The sequence below is a fragment of the Cavia porcellus genome, unplaced genomic scaffold (assembly GCF_034190915.1).
Source record: "Cavia porcellus strain 051 isolate PalLab524CR breed Dunkin Hartley unplaced genomic scaffold, mCavPor4.1 scaffold_4, whole genome shotgun sequence".
In the NCBI taxonomy this organism is placed as follows: domain Eukaryota; kingdom Metazoa; phylum Chordata; class Mammalia; order Rodentia; family Caviidae; genus Cavia; species Cavia porcellus.
The window spans coordinates 117,148,554-117,168,735 of NW_026947487.1; the positions used below are offsets into that span (position 1 = coordinate 117,148,554).

The following is a 20,182-nucleotide window of genomic DNA, read 5'->3' on the forward strand; positions in this document are numbered from 1 at the left end:
CTTAGTCTCTCTGTGCTCTGTTTCTTCCTCTGCAAAGTAGATTTTTATTGTATTTTTTACTATTAAATTATATTAAATCTACTTTCCCTCTGTAGCCCTGCCTGGGTTCTGTTTGTAGGTTCTTTTGTGGAATACCTGAAGGACAGTTATTAAGTTATTAAGTGACGGAGACTGGCCCTAGATGCTAGCAGTAAACATTTGCTCAATGTACAAATGGATCCAAAGTCAAGGTCTTCCCCACACACACTGCTCTTCTCTAGGTGCCCTCATGGAGACGGTGGACTTTCTCCTCAGCCTTCACCTCCCCAGGAAGCCACATGCGACCAAAGCATTTGCCCTCACCTGGGCACTGCTCCTGATCCACGACAGGACATGCAGGACACTGGCTGGCTCCTTGATGTGGGGCAGGTGTCTTCACAGGCGTCATGGTGCCTACCTGTGGGCAGATCCTGTCTTCATTCCTAAGCAGTGCAGGGCATTTTTGTTTCCACAGCACATCGCTCCGGGATATCACTATAGCTACACAGCCACCTTTGCAAAAGCCAGATCCCTCCTCCAGTGCATCTTTGGTTCTCCCGGTGGGAACTCTTCAGTGCACAAGGCTGGGTAGGACTCTGTCCACTTCCTCTCCCAAATTATCAATAAATATATGTTCTACTATCATTCCACACAGAATGCTACTCTTGGATGTTAATATTTAAACAAAACCCTGTTCTTGTGCCTGAGGAAAATGCTTTTTAAGTTAGACAGTGAAATACGCCTAAACATCACAAAATAATAGCCCTTCGAGGTGCACGTGTTTACAAAGCTTTGGGGGAGTCCATGCAATCTGTACTCACTGGTTTTCTCACCAGTCCTGTTCCTTCTTGTCCATCTCAGCCTGTCTCCCCTTGGGGGTATGAACAGATCTTGAGCAAGAGTTTGTGATTTACTGAGACACGAAGCACCCTGTGCTTGGTCTAGAAGCTACGCTTACTTTAGTTTAAGGTAGGTCCGCCCTTTCCAATAGACAGCTCGGCTTACCCCCAACCTAGCCGGAGGCACAGGGTCGGCCCACACACAGGAAGGCATCCGTTCACACTGCTTCACACCCAGGCCCAATTCACACTAAACATCAGGCAGCAAACACGTTTGCTGTTTGTAGCAGCAGCCCAGACAGTTCTTTTACAGCACAGAGACAGGGAGGAGGTGGCAGGGAAGTGACAGAAGCCACCCCTGTGCTTTTCAGATACCTCCAACATACAGCCTAACTAAAGAGCTTTGAAAACAAGGCAGACAAGCAGAATTACACAAAAGGAAGTTAATGAACTGACTATAAGAACTGGGGTCTCAAAAATGGGTCAAACTGATAAACTGACTTTGCATAGTGGGATACTAACATTGTGTCAATGGAACAGGTTTTAATAGCAGTGATTCACGCCTGCTGAGAAAGCCGCGCTCCCTGCTACCTGTGGGGGCCTATTTCTAACTCAGATATTTTCTCTACCTTACCAGGAAATGTCAGCTGACATTTGATACTCTGCTTTCATTTTGAAAAAGATGTTTTGATGCAATGTAGATAGCGGAGTGGACATTAATGAGTGTGTTAATTCTCCCAGAGAAAAGCGCCCATTACCATTACCTCCAGCACAGAACGAGGTTACAGTACCAGAGCGCTTCTGTGTGGGGGCAGGTTAGACCTTGCAGGTCCACCGAGTCCTGGCTCTCAGTGGCTCAGGCAACCAGGCATCCTGGCCAGACCTTCTCTTGTTCCTTTTCTCCTTTTCCAGGAAGCACATGGTCACATCACCACTCTGGACCCTTTTCCTTCTGTTGTCTGCCTGACGGATCACCGAGCCACACACTCAGGTCTCTCCGGGCTTTTATCCTTCAGGGACTTGCTAAGTATTGCAAACACAGTCCAAAATGAGGTGAATATTGTCTCATTATCCTTGAATCTTTATTTCCTTTTACAGATCCTACCAGAAACACCCCCAAAATGTGATCAAATGACTGATGTTTTCATTACTAGTCTTTAAAATACATTGCCATAGTTAATGTTTTATTCAGTAAATATGTTCAGGTCCCCACTAGACGTCAAAGTAGGGAAATGTGACTGGAGGAACTTAGATTGTGCTGTGATGCATTTCAGTCTCGAATAATAATATCGACCAGGGCTGAACTTGTGCCAGTCGTTATGTGACTTAATAAGCAAGCATCCATGGCTCCTTTTTTAATGTTGTAAAAGCTGAGACTCAGAGAGGCTCCTCGGTTTGCCTGGCACTTGGTGTGAAGTCACTTAGGTCCTGGGTGTGTTTAGGTCAGCAGTGGTGAACTTATGGTACACCCACTATAATTGGCTGTTTATCATTGAAAGCTCTAAAGTGTTCACCATCACTGGCTCAGGCACTTTGATGTGCAGAGGGGAAACCACATTCCCATACAAACACTGAATCCTGCTGCCCAGCCAGGCCACAGCCTGGAGGCAGCAGCTGCTGGCAGGTTATGAGGTCTTGTACAAGAAGACCCCTGGCTGACCTGCTTGAGGCAAAAGCCATGCAACTTCTAGAGGACGCTACACTTTAGAGATTTCAGGGTAGCAGCTCAGGTAACACACGCTTCCACCAGAAGGCAAAGCCACCACAAAACTGGTGTCCTTTGTGTAGTTAGACCACTGCTGCCATGTAGGTCTGCATCACTGGGAGACTGAACCCCTCACTGCAGGGTTGCAATGTGGAAATGAACAGGTAAACTCATCCAAGCCCAAACAGAGCCCAAGCGTGTCTGTGTCCAGAGGGTGTCCGGCAGGAAGCCCATCACAATGTCCCTGTCACTTGGCCCAGGCTGTGTTCCAGCCCTAGGACAGCCGGTGTGGAAACGATACTGTTATCCTGCCCAGCCCAGCAAACCGGGACTCCTGCTGATAGTGTTTGTTACAGATTTGGAACAGGAAAACCTGACCGCCTGCTGCCCTGCACACCAAGGCGTGAGCTTCTCTTTTTGCCAAAACTTGCTTCCTTCCACACTGTTCATGGGCGCGAAGCTCGCCCCGATGCAGCTTTGAAGCCAGAGTCTGCAGTAGGAGTGGCCCCATGTCACAGGCAGACTGCTGAGCTGTACTCCTAAAACCCATGTGCAACACAGAAGACCCAGCTTCTTCCCGCTGCTGTGTGCGCCGTGTCTGAAGTGGACTCCTAAGGCTCACAAGAGAGAGGGGCAGCAGGTGACCCCGTAACTTTCATTGAATTAAACAGGAGCTCACTAATGTGACTTTTTGATAAAAGAAAAAAAAACAGACTTCTCCAGTGGACTCTCAGATGCAGGGCGGAATTCTCTTGCTATATTTGGGACGGAAATGGTCTTTCCTGTACTGTTCCACACCTGAGTCATCCGGCCATGCCTGCGGCCAGTTCCGTTGCAGCTGCTGTATGTACCTCTTTATTATTACTGTTCTTTTCCAATGCAAGTTTCCCTCTTCTTTAAGTGACATTTTGTGTTGTCAACAGATTCCTGGGTGCTGGAGTCTTTCATATACATCATCACACGAAACCATCACAATAATCCCTAGAGGAAATGAATATTCTCATTTTTAGCTTTGAAAAACTGAAAGTTGGAGTGATTGAATAACAAATCCGGGGCTTCAAAGCAAGCCAGCAACAAGCCTGATTATGCGCAAGCACTGCTCCCGCACTGCTGCACACGGAGAACACACGGAGGCCGGACACCCGACCTGCGCTGTTCTCCCTCCTCCCGGAGAGTGTCTGTGGATACCAGAAAGCAATCACACAAGGAAACTAGCAGCCGAGTGAGCACTAAATCCCTCTGCACTGATAAACGCGTTAATCCACAGGGACTGACACTTCCTCACTGTTTTCTATAGGACCAGGGAGGGAAATCTGCTCCACCTGAGGTGACCACATGTCCAAGTTCAACCAGGACAGTCCCAGCATGATCTCAGAGATATTCTGGTTCAAAGCAGAAACTATTCTGTCCCTTTCTCCAGACCCGACCGACACAAAACACATCCTCTCTCCGAACGGCGACCATCTTTGTGGACGGCTAAGGTGGTGATGGTTTCCTGAATTCCTGAGGAGGGTGAAGATAAATAGAAATAGGATTTCTACCTGCTGTTTGTAAAAAAGATTGACTCCACCTCGCGAGGGATACTGTGGAAGAGAAACACCGCGCAGTCTTCCCATCTTACTTCTCCTCCCTCTGTGGCTCTGTGCCCTTTCCTTGTGAAATAACTCTGGGGCGCTATACTATCTGATGAAGGCCATTCATAAGCCTCACCCCTGAAAACCACCGTCAGGAGGCTGTCTCTGTTTAAGACAAAGGCCCTTGTGAAGACCTCTGAGATGATCTTCCCTGGAGTCCCATGTGTTCTCACACCATCTGCATGTTGAAATCCTAACCCCCTGATTAGGTGGTGGGGTCGTTGGCATCTAGGCACTTTAGTAGAACTTTCTAGGTCTGGTTAAATTTCCTCCTGGGCCCCAAAGGCTAAACGAAAGCACAAAGGCTGGCAGAGATAGCCAACTGAGGCGAAAACTCCTTTAGCCAACCCTGCTTAGACACCCACTGTCCTGTTCATAGACTCATGTAGAAATCCCCAGACATCAAGCCCCTGAATTCATATGCAAATACATGCACAGATGTGAAAATGTACACACTCACACATGCACAAACACATCTTTGTTGAAAGCCAATAGTTCATGCTCCAGATGTCACCTTGTACCACACAGATGAGAATTTATGATCTCTGCTATGGTCGGATTATGTGGGTTCCCCCAACATCCACACCCTGAAATCCTAGCCCCCAGGCTGGTACTATCAGAAGGCAGAGGCTGTGGGAAGTAATTAGAGCTTGAGGATGGAGCCAGCACATCATGAATGGGGTTGGAGCCCTTGGCAAAGAGGCCCACAGAGATCTCTTCCCTCCCCCCAGGTGAGGACCATGATGAGAAGCAGCCAGCTGTGAGCAGGCAGCCCGCACCGGAGGGGACCATCACGGCAATCCCTAGAGGACTTCTCAGCCTCCAGAGCTATGAGAAATAAGTATTCATTGTCCATTGGCCACTTGGCTGGTGGTATTTTTGTTCTATCAGACTACAACAATCTTTCAACAAGATTGAAGCATTTTTCCATCACTGGGTTCTTTTACCCAAACACGCCTTGCCGCATTTCGGGTCATGTTCTACTGTTCTAAGCAAACACATGCATTGATCTGTAGAAAGCTTTGCACCCTTAAATTATGCACACCTTGGCTAAATTTGCCACATCCTAGAATACTGCATAATAAACAAATTATTTTAGCCATTTGCAAAAGAAACAAAACCTCTTTAAACTTGTTTTTCTTCTCCTTAAAGAGCGCAGGTTATTTGTCCTTTATGTTATCTTCCTCAGCTCTAAGAAGGAGAGCAGAACTTAGGTCCGGAGCGAGGTCTGTGTTCTGAGTGGGCCACCCTAGATTATGCACATGTTCACAGAAGATAATTCCTAAGATGCTGAGCCCTGCCTTTTCATGCCAAAGAGCTCAAGCATGTAGAAAAGAGACTAAGAACAAGGTTAAGTATTTCCTTTCTGAATAATCAACATGGATTTGTAATAGACCCTCGTGTCCATATTTTTCAAAAAGTATTTTGGAAAGAACTCTCACATAGTGAGATAGTTCTCTGAGTCTTCACTTCACTGTGTGCCCATCAGGCTGAGACAGTTAGTACTCAGGACATAATAACTACTGTGTCAAGCCCCGGCAGACATCACTAATTGAACTCATGTTCCTGATGCACTTTAGAATTTTGCTAACCATAGAGATTTAGGTGACCCATAAATAACAGCTACTGCACAAAATGAAGCAAGTCACTGACATACATGCGTGGGTCACCACGGCTCAATGTCACGGTCATGGTTTGTTTGGAATCCTAGACTGGTGCTCCATGAATATGCTTCTTGACAGCAGGAAATTGAAAATATCCAAACCAGGAAATGCTATCCATCATGGAACATGTCCCCAAAAAGGCTCAAGTCCCTAGCTGCTCCATCCACTCAGTTTGAACTGAGGCTCATTGTAAATAGTCTTTGGGGAGGGGCAGATGGCAAAACTCCCCCCACTCAACCTCCCAGAGGGGATATAATGAAAAGAATGCGTGGGAACAGTCAAAGCAAATATGTTATGGTGCCATTGGTTCTGTGAAAGAATAAAAAACATACATGTTTCATCGACACAGAAAATAAACTCCTTTCTGCAGCAGGTCCTGTGTAACATGTAATATCATATCTCTCATGAGCAGAAAGCAAAAACCTCATGTACATCAAGGCCCTGCCTCTGTGGGCTGCCGTTTCCTTCTCATTCAATAGCTATCGATTGACTAGATGGCATAGATAGTCTGGTGCACAAAATGAGGTTTTTCCTGGGTAATGGATGCGTTCCTTAATCCATGAATGCTCACATCTCTTGCTTGCAACCTCCAACACTTGCTCTCAAGCCTCTTGAAACTTGAAAACTGTTAGATTTGCAGGTCAGTGCTGCTGTGATGAGCCTGGCGAAGAGGGGGCTGGAGAGTCTGAATGTGCTGTCTTCCCATTGGACTGTCCTCCGCCTCATCAGGGTGGCGGAATGAAGGGCTGGGCTGGAAGACTCAGGAGCAGCATTTCACAACACCCAGAGTGGGCCCACCAAGCCAGGCATGGTGGGTACAAGGGGGGTGGCATCTGGAGTCCAGAAAGGGGCAGATGGGAGCTGACTGGCTGCCAACTTAGAAAGATGAGGACAGAATGCGGCTTTCTGCAGCTCAGACTCGGGCTGGCAGGGTCAAACAGGTGACCCAGAGGTAAGAAACAAGACCCATGGCTGAGACAGAGCCCACTACGTCTCAGCCAGGGTGCAGCGCCTTCCGATCCGCAGCTTGCTTTTCGGTGGCCCGTGGTTTCCCTGGATCCTCATTACTGTCCTGCTATTACAACTCCAGGCTTTGGATGAGAATGCCAAACCCTTGGGGATTGGGTAAGGTCACCACCAAGTTCAGAGAGCTAAAACATGAGGCAGAACTTGAACCCTGGTGTAACCTGGCCCTTTTCCAGTAGGTAGAGCATCCTGAGGGCTGGGAGGAACTAGAGGCTTGTATAGCATTTTTAGTTCCCAAGAGTGGCAGGGCCAAGGCCTTCAGGTGTCACTGATTTCTGAAAACAGCAAGACCAGAAAGCTAGGTCTTCTGGGAGATCCTTCAGATATTTTTCTTAGAAGTGAACACATCCTTTTCCTAATTAATTATCTCCATTAGCTAAGCTCAATTACTCTGTGTCCACTTCCAAAAGTACAACCTTGCTCCTGGGAGACTTCCTATTTGAATTTCCAAGGGGGCAAACACTGCCAGAAGCATGTTTTATGTAATTACATAGTGCAGATATTTCACTCTCTCTTTACTTAATGATTGTTAAATACTGAATTAGTGTCCATGCTTAGATATGGATCCCATCAGTTTAAGAGAAAGTAAATGTGGAGTGGGCAATTCACTCAGCAGAATCCCAGCCATCACAATTGTAGAAATAAAAACCACTTGCACATGCCCTGGTGGGTAGTGTCCTGCTCTCCTCCTGAGCCTGTCCAGCGTTCCACAGTGGACACTGCTCCTAGTCTCCCCTGCACAAGCAGAACTCACAGAGCCTGGGCCCCAGTCTGCAAACGTGAGGGTGAGGCCTGGGAATCCACATCTGTAGTGCCCTGCAGGAGGGATGCCGTCCGCACTGTGGTCTACCCACCCATGAGAGTTATTTGTGTGGAACATGCAAACAGCCTCACCTTTGGGAATGGGCATTGACAATAAGAATTCAATAAGTATTACCGTAAGAGTTCAATAAGTATTACCTATCATTACTTTGTAGTAGCCACCAATCGACTCCCCTCATCTATGGATTTATCTATTCTGGACATTTCATGTGCATGGAATCATACAATATGTGCTCCTTTTGATTGGCTTCTTTCACTCAGCGTTGGATTTTTCAGGGTTGGATTTTTGTGTTGGGCTTTGGGCCAGTTCTGCACTCTTGTTTCTAGCTGTGGAATGTCAGACATATTACACTCCCGCTCCATTCTGGGCCCCACCGAGATCTCTCTTTACACCATGTCAGGATTGCCGGTGCTGCTCCTTGGCCAGATCAACCCTCCACTTGTCCTGATCTTCCTGTGTTCTATGACCTGGCCTGGGTGAGCTGCCTCTTCTCTAGGCTCTTCTCGGCTTCCTGTTGGTTTTCCCTGATCAGCAGGATGTCATATCAGAGCCAGTGAGGTAAAGGTAGACTGTTTTAAAACCCTCCCTCTGGGGCCCTGGAAAAACTCCTCCCCAGAGGAGTCCTCTCCCCGCTCCCTCCCTGCCCGCTAAGCCGCACCTCCAGATCCTGTTGGCCTTTTTGCTTCCTTGGCCTTTCAAGGCCCAGAGGGAGTGTCACATCCCTGCAGTGGAGAGGTCTCACGCATTCACTGGTTTCTCCCAAATCTTCCCACATCTCCACAAATAGTCCCTTAGACAGCCCTCAGATTATGCTACTCAGAGGGTTCTTCTCTCCCCTGCTGGGACCACGAATCCTACAGTGCTAATTAATGATATGGGTGGTCTATAAATAACTCACTCAATTACTAAAGCACATTTTACACTGCATATATGTAACTCTGGGGCTGAAAGACCCTCTTGTGTCATCCCACTTCCCAGACACGTGTGAACAAGTGTGAACAAGTGTGAACAAGTGTGAACAAGTGTGAACAGAGAGGGATGGCTCCAAGGCAGTAGGGTAGGGTCCTTATGCACATGGGTTCTGGAATCACACTTATACAGTCAAATCTCAGCTCTGTATCTCCTGGCAATGCCACCCAGGGCAAATTACTTCATATCTTAGCCCTCATGTTTGTGATGTGCAGAATGTGAATTATGGTACCTCAACTATGACTAATTCACCATTTTCGGGAAGTTCTTAGAACCAGGCTGGCATTAGAGATGTTCCACAGTCGCCAGCTCTCATACTTGTTCTCACCAGCCCTTCTTATGGTCTTCATCAGCTCCTCCTGGCACCATCTGTGAGCCCTCCCCAATGCTTAGATTCTTCCATAGACTGAGCCAAGGATGACCAGCTTTGGGGGAACCCTGGAACCAATTCTCTCTCTCTGGATTGAGGAAGAGGAAGTGGAGAGGAGCACATTTCCTATAGACTCTTCCCTCCATTCCAAAGAAGAGCCTTCCCTGCCCCATACAGCCATGGTGGCCCTCTTTCTCTTCCTCCTCTTCTTGACAGCTATCAATGAGACTGCCATGGACCATCATTGTGCCCTCCAACCCTTAGGGTACTTCACTGAATTGTCCTAACAACCCCGTGAGATAAGGCTCCTTTTAAAAGATCAGTTCTAATGTTCCAGATCCATATTTAATATCTGTTCAGAATGTTACTATTTCCAGTTACACAGGTGATGCATGTATCTTATCACTGGGACAAAATACACAGCCCTTGAAACTTAAAAAAGGAGAGATTTATCTCATCTCACAGTGACAGCCCACCATCAGCTTGGCCTCAAGCAGAAACAGCATGGCGGAGCATCCTGCTGGGGCAAAGCACTTCACACCATGCTGGTCATGAAGCAAAAAGCAAAGAGGAAGCCAGCAGGAGCCCCCTCAGTCCTAGTGATCCACCTCCTCCAACCCGGCTCCACTTCCTAAGACATTCGGTGTATCAACCCTGCCCCCCATAACCCTATCACCGTCTGAAAGCCCAGTTTCTGTGTGCATTGAGAGGTTTTTCCAGGGGGGGTCATTCTTGATCTAAACTTTAACAGTACGTGTGTGCCCCCTGAAGCCCATTCTCTGAAGATGACCTATATCCAATGCGGACTAAGTAAGTCCAACCTCAAGCAGCAGCAGCAGAATTCATAACGGGGGCGTGGAAGCAAGATCCTGTGTTCACAGTCACTGTATTCTGCTGACCCCATCCCCAAGATCTTCTGCCTTGGTTTCCAGCATTTGTCACACTTTGCCTTAGCCCCCACTTCCTCTGTGAACACTGAAGCCTTTCAGCATCACAAGTCCATTCCAGAAGGACATCTCCTGTGAAGTCCATATCTAAGCTAGGAGGTGATGTTTGAGGTGACACTTGCTCCCCTGATCCCCAGCCATGACAGCCAGCTCGCCAGCACCTGGCTTCAGCCGTACTTCTCACGGCTGCATTGCGCCCTGTGGTCTGTCACACATCTTGGAAAGGAAAGATTGAGGCATTTAGGTCACTTTTGAAACTGCAGAGGTGCTGGCACCCCAGGGGCATGCACTGACCCTGGGGAAGTAGAACCCCCCACTCCCACAGACAGACAGTTCTGAGGTGCTCTCTGGTGGCTCCTTAAAAGAGTGTGCCTTGTTGTCCATAGCGGTGCCCAATCTGTGTCCACTGCCTTGAGTGGCTGCTCCTCTTTCCCTAATGCTCTGTCCCCTGTCCTACTGCCCTCTTTCCTATAATCATACTGTCCCCCATATCGGCTCACCTTCTGGCATGAGTACTGATTGCAAGCACATGTAAATAATAGGGTGTCCTTGCCTACAAGAGGGTTTCCCTCTGTTTTGAGGGAAATAATGGCCCAGATGTTCAAGGAAGCGGCTACTTCCACTGCAGTCTCTGAGCTCTGTGAGTTCCTGGGCCCCGTGGCCTACTTCACACAAGAGCAGGCAGCCACCTTGACCTCACCGGTGACTCAAGTATCACTCGGAAACCAAGACAAGCAGGGATTCGCCTCCTTCCCAAGCCTCCTGCTTCACCACTCCTGTCATCACATCATGGAAGAAAAGGTTCAAGTGCCTAGAACCAGTGCGGCCTCTGAGAGTCTCCAGAGATACGAAGATAAACATAACCTCGCCTTTGCCCTCCAGCGGTGAGCATTCTATGTTGTGAACAGAAACACAAGCGGAAATTCTCACAGCTTGCAAAAAGGACTTCAGGTGGGCCGATCCTGTCATGAAAGTTGAGCTTTCAAAACCAAAGAATGCATGTATCACTGTAATAAGAAATATAAATATTTTACATTGCAAATATGTCCTAAACACTAAAAGGAGGGGATAAGAGACAGATGGAGGGGGAAGGAGGGAAGGAAGGAAGGAAAGAGGATGAAAAAAAGGAGATAAGATGTGTAACACACATGCACCAGTTCCCCGGAGGAGTACTAGAAACATGTTCTAATAAAATAATAAAAATAATAATCAAAGAAAACTTTTCTAGATGCCATGTATTTGTACTTTAAATAAAGATACTATCTATATTCAGCCTGGTTTCTTTCTGATCCTAAAACCGTGAAATACATTCACATGAAATTACATTATAAACCATGTACCAATCCACCCATGTACCCAGTGTGTCCCACCCACAGTGTGTAGACACAGCCTTCTGAGAAGAGAGGGGTCCCGCCGTGGGATGCTTCACACCGGGATCTGGGGAGGCTGATGGAAAGGGCAAAGATGACAGATGGCGGGTAATTTTCTTGCAAGATTTTCATGCAATGCTTCTTACTATTCTGGCCATGGCTTGTAAAATTATGCTAGATTTGCAGCTATAGATTTCCTGGATCATATTCGTAGCCACTTTTCCAAGAGGGATCAAGAAGACATCAATCACTCAGAGACGGCAAGTTTGTGACAGCAAGGTCAGAAGCCAAGTTCACTCAGATTAGTCAGATGGGACACCTAAACAAGGCTCAGCCAGGACACACTGAAGTCATCAAGACAGCTAAAGAAGGGGGAAATGCCCTGTTCCAGCAGAAGTTTCTAGTGCCTACTATCAAAAAACTTCCACATACATGGGAAAATGGTAGACTGTCAAACTGAAAACAGTTGTGTTGCGTGGTGTGATCAGAGTAACCTTTAAAAAATACCTAGCAGTATCTCTCCGTATACAGCAATGCCCTAGGGTGCTCCCAAACCTGGGGACTCGAGTTTGAAGCCTATCTCTGAAATTTCCAAACTCTTAGAACGAGCCCTGATTTTTCTGATCTATTAAAAGAGACTAACTCTATCTACTAATCATGGCATCTATTAATTCAGTCCTTATTAGTTACCCAAAAGTTGCCCAACATTGTGCTTAACATTGGATTTCTTACTTTTTTAAGCAAAACAGAAAAAAGGGTAGAAATAATGCAGAAGTTAAAAAAATAAACAGTAAGAAATCAACACTAGTTAACGATGGAGCTCAGAGGCGACAAAACTGAAGGACAAACGTGTGTCACTGATGACCAGGCAGATGAAAGTGAAACCAGGAGCAGGTGAGATCACTGTGCAAATAAACTGTCCCAAGCAAAGGACCTGGGGTGCTCCAGGGTGGGCGGGGCCTGCTTAAGGAGCCTCCTCCCTCCCTCCTTCCCTGTCCTCTGGACAATGGGATGGAGTGGTGAGTGGGAAAAGCCTTCTCCCATAGATGGGATTGTTGCTGGGGTTGCGGGGAAGAAGAACCTGCGTGCTGTATGTGGCTGCTGTGGTCTCTGAGGAAATGGCCAAGGTCCAGAACAGCCTGGGCCCAAAGAGCAACTCCTCTTCCCCTGCGCTTCTGAGCTCAGTGCCCACCCCACTCCCTGCTTGTACTAAGGGCAGTGGCCGCAGAGGCTAACTTGGATGTGCAGGGTAATTCCCTCTCCGACTTGAACTGTAGCCGGACCTCAGGAGGCGAGGCAGGAAGGAAACACAGACAGTGCCCATGCCCTGCTCGCCGGGAGGAAGAGGGTGAGACCAGTGGGCACGGTGACCTCTGCACCAGATAATATTCTCCATAGAACTCCCCAGGAATCTCCCCAGGAATCTCTTTGGGATACGTGCTATTATACCAGGAGCCATGGAGGCAAACTCCTTTTCAGGCAGAGAACGGGACGTCCTCACCCTCGGTCACAGCTCCTGGCAAGCCGGCTGGCTCTGGAAAAGCTGTATTTTTCTCTGTGTGTGACATCTCCAATTTCTTCCTTCCATCAATTTGACATTCCAGTGATAGACCAGAGCATTTTTCCCGGTGCCCATTGCTAAATTTCAAGAATATATCCTCATAGTGGATAGAAATAATAGATGAGCCGCAGGTATTTATGAAGAAATAATCTCAGGTTCGGTTCACAGTTAAACCACAGAGGCAACGCCATAACAGGTAATGTCAGTAAAATCGCAGGATGAAATTACCTTCCTGTAACGCACTGTAGGGTGACTTTTACGCTTTTTTTCAATACAGCGTAGGGATCCAGTGCCGCTTTTAAGGTGCAAAATTGTTAAGACAACTCAAATGATATTCATTGCCTAAGTGTGCAATGTTTGAATCCTTCCTACCTATTACTATCAGAATAAAAATAAAGGTATCCCGCAGTGTTCTAAATGTCACGCTTCAAAGCTCTGAAGCACCCCTTTCTTCTGACACCTGATTGACACATTATGGCTTTTTGATAGCCATCAAATTAATAGATTATGACTTTTCGAAGCCAGAAACTATGCAATTATTGCCACTTTCTATCTATAAAGAGATAACTTATTCCTTGTCATCCATTTGTGTCTCAGAAGGCAGCCCCCATCCCGCCAACACATGTCATCATTATAAATAATTCTGCTCCTCCTGTCTCTGTCTTTCCACTGCACCCCCACCTCAAACATCCACAAAATAATTCGCTTTGAAAAAGGGTTAGCACAGGAGATGCCTGATATGCCTCATAAGTCTCAGTGATGCTTTCCAAATTTAAATATCCGCCATCTCTGGTTTTACATGTGTAATCCAAGGACTTCTCGAGAGCAACATTGGGAATATAAGAATCAAGGGATTCTGGAGCCCGGGAACTTGCCCCTGCCACAGTCAGCCCGACACGGTGGGGATGGTAGAGGAGATGCGCTCCCTCGCTCCCGGGGCAATGCTCACGCTTCTGACCTCCCTCCACTTACCTGGACCTCACATGCATTTCACACGCTTTAAATTGAATACGAAACCAAATGAACCAAGTACAGTGTCAGCTGAAAGTCCAGTCTCCAGTCTGATGTGAAGACAGAAGTCTTTTCTGCTGCAGACCGTGCTTACAGTTCAGTTCAGAAACACTTTAGGGTTGCAACTTCAAAGGTATGTTCTTAAAGAGGAAAATCATACAGCACTAGGACAGAAATCAACACAGCCATCTCTGACCCCAGAGAGTACACCTTTCAACAGTTTGGGATAGAAAGAAAGCTTCTATTGTGTAGGCTTAATTCCACCCTAAACCCACCCACGTACTAGAAAGGCATGAAAGAGCGTATTTCCAGACTTGGGTAGGATTATAAAGTCTGTTGGTCTAAGAGCACTCAGAGTTGCTGCCTGTACAGTCGCCTCTGTTGCTGAGGCTCCCGCTCTGATGAGCTCCTATGCATATGTCAAGAACCCGCACCAGTGACATCATCTCTGGGCAACCTCCTTCCACCCCACATGAAGACTCCTCCTCCTGCTTCCAGAGGACACTGCTCTGCTCACCTGGCGGGATCACCAGGCAGGATGAGGACCTTTTCATGGTGCTATTTAACTCTCCTTTTCATAACCTTCATGATTCTTGGAATCATTATCTAATGCCTGTCCTCTCTGCTAACTTTAAGCACCACAAGGGTAAAGGTAGTTCTATTTGGTTCACTAACAAAAGCCCAGCACCCAGGGAAGTGCCCAGGTTAGAGTCCGAGATCAGAAGTGTTGGAATGGAAACTTTTATTCCCGAGGGTCTCTCAACCTCGAGATTTCCAGGCAGGTGCTTTTGCCACTGAGCTAAATCCCCAGCCCATCCATTAGTATTTCTAGCTCCCTGAAGTGTTGACTGACTAAATGACCGAATGGAGGACAGAAGGAAGGGACAAATGGCCGAGGAAAAACAGTAAGAGGATGAAATTAGTCCACTATCTCTATCCACCTAAACTTCCTACTTGGGACCACGTGCTTTATATGGTAACTTAGAGGGGGACCCAAAAAGTATGAATACGTTTTCTTTCTAAGAGAAATACGCTCCCACCCACCAAGAGAGTCACAAGGAATTCCCTGGCAAACAGTAAATCCATGAGGTGCAGTTATTCAGGGTAGGGCAGAAAGGAGCTTCCGGAGAAGAGAGTCACAGCTTACAGGCTGCATCCCACGCGGCAGGTGATGAGGGCTCCAGCTGACTGCTGAGAGGGCTGTGGGAAAGCGAGGTGGGTACAGGGTGACATGTGGGACACGGGAACTGGAAGTGACCTGAGGGACCTGAAAGCTGAGAATGACACGGGGGCCATGGACCGGGGTGACTCCGTCAGTGGTAGAATACAGAGCCGAGGAGGACTACAGCTGAGTTCAGCGCGGTGCACACGGCCTAGCAATGCCCTGAGCTGAAGGTGGCAGCATCAGAATAAACAGTATGATCTGATTTATCACCTTGAATATCAGGAACAGAACCAGCCTCGTTGATTGGCTCATGTGACCAAGCCATGGCGCTGCCTCCTGGTGACAGTGCATACAGGGTAACGCAGAAGCAAACCCCAATGCTTTACATCCTGAAACGGGGCCAAAGATGAAAAATAAAACAAAATCCTCTTGGGCTTCCTTCCGCTGTGTTTCTCATCTGTGTCCTCTTCTCATTATAGTGCAATTCACGGTGGCAGCAAAAGAACGTCAGCTTTGGCACGGGGCAGGCTTGCACTGCACTTTGCCCAGAGCCAGTCTCCGGCTTTACGACTTTGTTTTCATGCATCAAAACAGCTGCAAAAGCAGACACGCAGGTTTCAGGGGATCGTACGCGCATTTGGCGCTGAAATACCGAGAGAAGATGCTGAGAGGCAAACCCGCCTGAGCGACCCTGCACCTCCAGGAGGGTGCACAGGGGCGGCCACGGGAAAATGGCTTGTTTATGTCGCAGGTACTAAACAGATGTTTCTCCGTATTAGGACCAGATGTTTTTTTTTTTTTTTGTCTTTTTTACCGGTACCAGGAATTGAACTCACGACCGCCTGCTTGCAAGGCAGGTGCTTATGCCGCTGAGCTAAATCCCCAGCCCCAGGACCAGATGTTTTGAAATGCTATGCAACATTATGCTCAACTCCAGCTTTTGCTGAATTGCCTGTTGATGAAAAATGACAACCAGAAGAGATGATTTATTCAAGGGAAACCCAGGGATATGTCTTTAAGCTCCACACTCGACTACCTCAAATCGGCTGCTCATGCACAGCCTGTGAATGCTGCAAACCTCTTACCCAGTGCTAGACGCTCGTTCCCTAATGGGAACCCCATCCATCCTTCTACAAGATGATCCTATGTGCCTCGCCCCTGCTGCACCCAGGAGGGGCAAACCCAGGCGATACAGGGAACCCTGCTTATGCTTGGGCCTCCTTTCAGGGTCGCCCTTTTAAGTGACTCTGGACTTGTAGCATTTGGTTTTGTTCCGTGTGATTTTTTTTCTCATTTCACACACCAAGGTTTGCTGCAAATTCCAGTGGAAAAATTCATGCGAAAAATTTTGCTAACTAATCACAACAGAGGGAAGAGCATCATAACTCGGTAGCTTTACATTGGCCAGTTTGACAATTATTTACAATGCGTAGTAAGCTATTTATAATGTTCCTTCATGTGTGTAAGTCATTTGCTCTTAACACTGGGCCCTGGTAGCAATTTTTCTGACTCTCTACAAACATTGGCTGTTTCCCAGTCCCTCAGGAGTTCTGATAGAAGCATTTGCAATGCAGCGTGGAGTCAAACATCTTGGTGACAACTGGCAAATTCCAACCTCAGTTTGTTAAACTTTCTTATTGAGTTCCCAGGCACGGGAGTGGGCAGTTTAACTAGCAGCCCTAAGTATCCTGGGGCAGAAGAACCCCAGGTAGACCCTCCAACCTTTAGGTAAAAAGCAATTGTCCGGGGCTGTTCCCCATCTCTGCCCCTTCAGACAGACCAAGAGTGAACAGGGCACAGTGGCTTCTCTCTGTATTTTAAAGAGAAAATTGTGGGAAGCCGCCTATGATGGCGCCCATTTCCTGCTTCCGGGTTCTTCCCGGCCTGAACAAGCCCGCCAAATTGTCATATCTGCCCAGTTACCCGTGACGCTAGCCTATCAGCTTGTTAGGCGCGCTTCTCTGTGATTGGATACTGCTTCCCCTTATAAGAGGTTGTTCCTGCCCCCAACGGGCGGAAGAGGAATCAACGTTGAGGGTGGCGGACCTTGTTAGGTCCGGTTCGCTGTACGTAATAAAGTTTGAGAGCTGATCCTGCTCGAGTTTGGCCTCCTGTCTTCCGCGGCTCCGGTCATCTGGTGGCCCGTACGGGGACTGAACCCCGAGACGTGGCAGTGGACAACGCTCCAACGCAGAAAGGTTGTCCACTGCCAGACTTTGTTGTGTGTCCTTCCTGCCGGCCGGGAGTGACACCGACATCTGGTGGCCTGTACGGGGAATAAAAGACTCAGCGACGTGCCTCTTCGGCCGGGAGGTGCGATTGCTGTCGCCTGCGGTACGACGGAGGACCTGGCCCAATAACAACGGAAGGCCGCGAGCACCTCTTCTCTTCACCCTGATCAGCTACGTGAGATACAGCGGTTCCCGGGACAGGTGAGTACTGGGTCACCTGGGTTGGGTGGACGCACCTAACAGATTTTGAGCGCCACACGAGTGGACGCCCGTTTTTTTTTTTTTCTTTTCTTTTCCCTTTGCATCTGTTTTGCTTTCGCTTCGCTAATACAGCCCGACAGGCTTTTGAGCTCGATCGGAATGCTCAGGAGCCCGGAGCCACTGCCGATTGTGGGTCTCCGGAGGACCCTCAGGGCTCTAATTCTGATTCGGATTCGGAAGGCTCAGAAGAGGAGGTCGTCTTTGCTAAGCATGACCCTCCTACACCGTTAAAAGAGGAACTTAGGGCTCGGGAAGATAACACCACCCTGCCCGAGCTACTCCGCCTTACGGGAGGAGCTTAAGCCCTTCCGCCCTTTGGCAAGTTCGCGACCCATGATCACCCCTTTCAGGGCGCCAGGCCCCACTGCACCGCCGTGGCCGGAAGAGGAGTTGCTCCCTGGGCTGCCACCACAACCTATGGCACCGCCCTGGTTAGAGGGAGAGCTACTTCCTGGGTTGCCTTCTGCGCCCCCATCTGGGGAGGGAGGAGGACGTTCCTTCCACCAGAGGGTATGGTCGCGGCTTCCCTTTGAGTGTTCCGGTCTCCATGCATTCCCGGTACAAGTAGGAGGCAGGGGAGGAGGAGGATATTATGAGCCCTTAGAAATTAAACAACTTAAAACTATCAAGGACGCAGTTTCAGCTTATGGGCCCAATGCGCCATTTACCATGGCGCTTTTAGAGGCATTGGCAGGTCTGCTTTTAACTCCTGGAGATTGGACCCAGCTGGCACGCGCCTGCCTCTCCCCCAGACAATATTTAGATTGGAAGTCCTGGAATGAGGAATTCTGTGTAGAGCAGGCGGCAGCCAACAGGGAAAATAACCAGAGAGAGTGGAACAGGGATATGCTATTAGGGCGAGGAGCCTTTGAGGAAGATCAAACTCAATACCCTTGCCAGGTTTATGAACAAATTAGCCGCTGTGGCCTCCAGGCCTGGAGACGGCTGGCTGGAAAGGGAGAACATACGGGTCACCTTACAAAAATTATACAAGGGCAGGGAGAGCCATTTTCAGACTTTGTGGCCCGCATGCTTGAGGCCGCTAACAGGATTTTTCCAGATGCTGAGGTGGCTCACCCTCTCATAAAACAATTGATTTTTGAACAGTGCACTAAGGAGTGCCGTGATGTCCTAAGAACTAACAAAAATAGGTCCTTAGAAGAGTGGACATGCCTGTGCCGTGAATTGGGTGGCCACGGCCTAACGCCCAAAGGAAGAATATCATTGGCACTCTTTACCATAAATTTTTTAAACCTTAATCATAAAAATCATTCCCCTGCCATGGAACATAGCAATCCGTCCCCGGCCGACAAAGGGCTGGTGAGATAGAAAGATGTCCTTACAGGACAATGGATGGGCCCGGATCCAGTGGTTAGTTGGACCCGAGGTGCGGTTTGTGTCTTCCCACAGGAACCAGGCTGCGAACCACTGTGGGTCCCGGAAAGATTGACGCGAGCAGGAAACTCCCCACCAGTTCCTGATAAAGCACAGGAGGATAAGCCCGCGGACACAAGTCAACTCGACCCTTCTGGGACCGACGCTCAGCGCCCGAGACCATCTACAAACTAAAATGTCTGGTTTGGAGTTTTTTCTATTCTGTGGGTTCCTATTAATCACCCCTGTGATATGCTCAGATTCCACAGAACCACCACAATATCTTTGGGGTCCTTGGCACCACCCGCCTACATTGGCACCTTTTTCGGCGGCCTCGCCCGCCTCACCCAGGGTTTACACCATCAATCAAACAGTCCTTGATTATGCTAATTGCCATGGCTATCCTAGTAGGGCTTGTGGTTATTAAATGCTTGTTAGATCGCCTCATACAAACTCAGCAGCAGGTTAAGATCACAGCTATGGCAGCCATGCAAATGGCAGCAGGTGGCCCATCAGGCCAGCAGGCTGCCGCATATCTCCTTCACATTGCAGAACATCAGCTATAAGAGCTGAGTGGGCAAGCCAATGACGGGTAAGACGGGAAAAGCCCTCCCGGTCAACCTAAGACAGGCTCCACTCAGATATACATGGCCTATAAGGCCAGGGGTCCCTCCCGGAGTCAAATTATTGGCATTGAGATGCGAGACCAAGGGTACTGCAGTGCCATCCGCCCCAAAGGTTGGGGGGAAGGCAGGAATGAATGTCTATATGCATCCAGGTTCGGTTCACAAAAGCCTGGCCCTGCGAAAAAATGAACCACTCACCTTGAGCATGGTCCTGGCGCAAGGATATGCACAAAACAGGGTGATGCACAGCAGGGTGTAGACCTCTACATTCTCTCATGCCTCGGCCTACAAGGTAGGCCCACTCCTAGGTGTCTAACAGCAACAAGGTCATAGACACCTTGGAGGGACCCACAGACCATCCTATTTTAATAAATAAAAAAGGGGGAGATGTGGGAAGCCGCCTATGATGGCGCCCATTTCCTGCTTCCGGGTTCTTCCCGGCCTGAACAAGCCCGCCAAATTGTCAGGTCTGCCCAGTTACCCGTGACGCTAGCCTATCAGCTTGTTAGGCGCGCTTCTCTGTGATTGGATACTGCTTCCCCTTATAAGAGGTTGTTCCTGCCCCCAACGGGCGGAAGAGGAACCAAC

At 48.4% G+C, this 20,182-nt stretch overlaps 2 protein-coding genes across 3 annotated transcripts in view; one reads left to right on the forward strand and one right to left on the reverse strand.

Moving 5' to 3' along the window:
- Cdh13 (cadherin 13) overlaps positions 1-20,182 on the reverse strand; it is a 1,022,569-nt gene that overhangs the window by 966,912 nt on the left and 35,475 nt on the right. Inside the window, exon 3 of one of the 2 annotated variants that reach the window (XM_063247740.1) lies at positions 9,105-9,116. The exons of the other annotated variant lie outside the window; for it this stretch is intronic. Coding sequence (XP_063103810.1) covers positions 9,105-9,116 — 12 coding nt within the window. The remainder of the gene's footprint in view (positions 1-9,104; positions 9,117-20,182) is intronic. 2 annotated transcript variants of the gene reach the window in all.
- Positions 17,379-20,167, forward strand: LOC134475814 (igE-binding protein-like). The gene is made up of 2 exons (XM_063247742.1): positions 17,379-19,560; positions 19,599-20,167. Exon 1 carries the CDS (start codon positions 17,928-17,930, stop codon positions 18,921-18,923), a length of 996 nt encoding a protein of 331 aa, XP_063103812.1. The 5' UTR covers positions 17,379-17,927; the 3' UTR covers positions 18,924-19,560; positions 19,599-20,167.

What these genes read in the sequence shown, in the direction of transcription:
- LOC134475814 (XM_063247742.1), top strand. Translation starts at nt 17,928, where the DNA reads ATGATCACCCCTTTCAGGGCGCCAGGCCCCACTGCACCGCCGTGGCCG.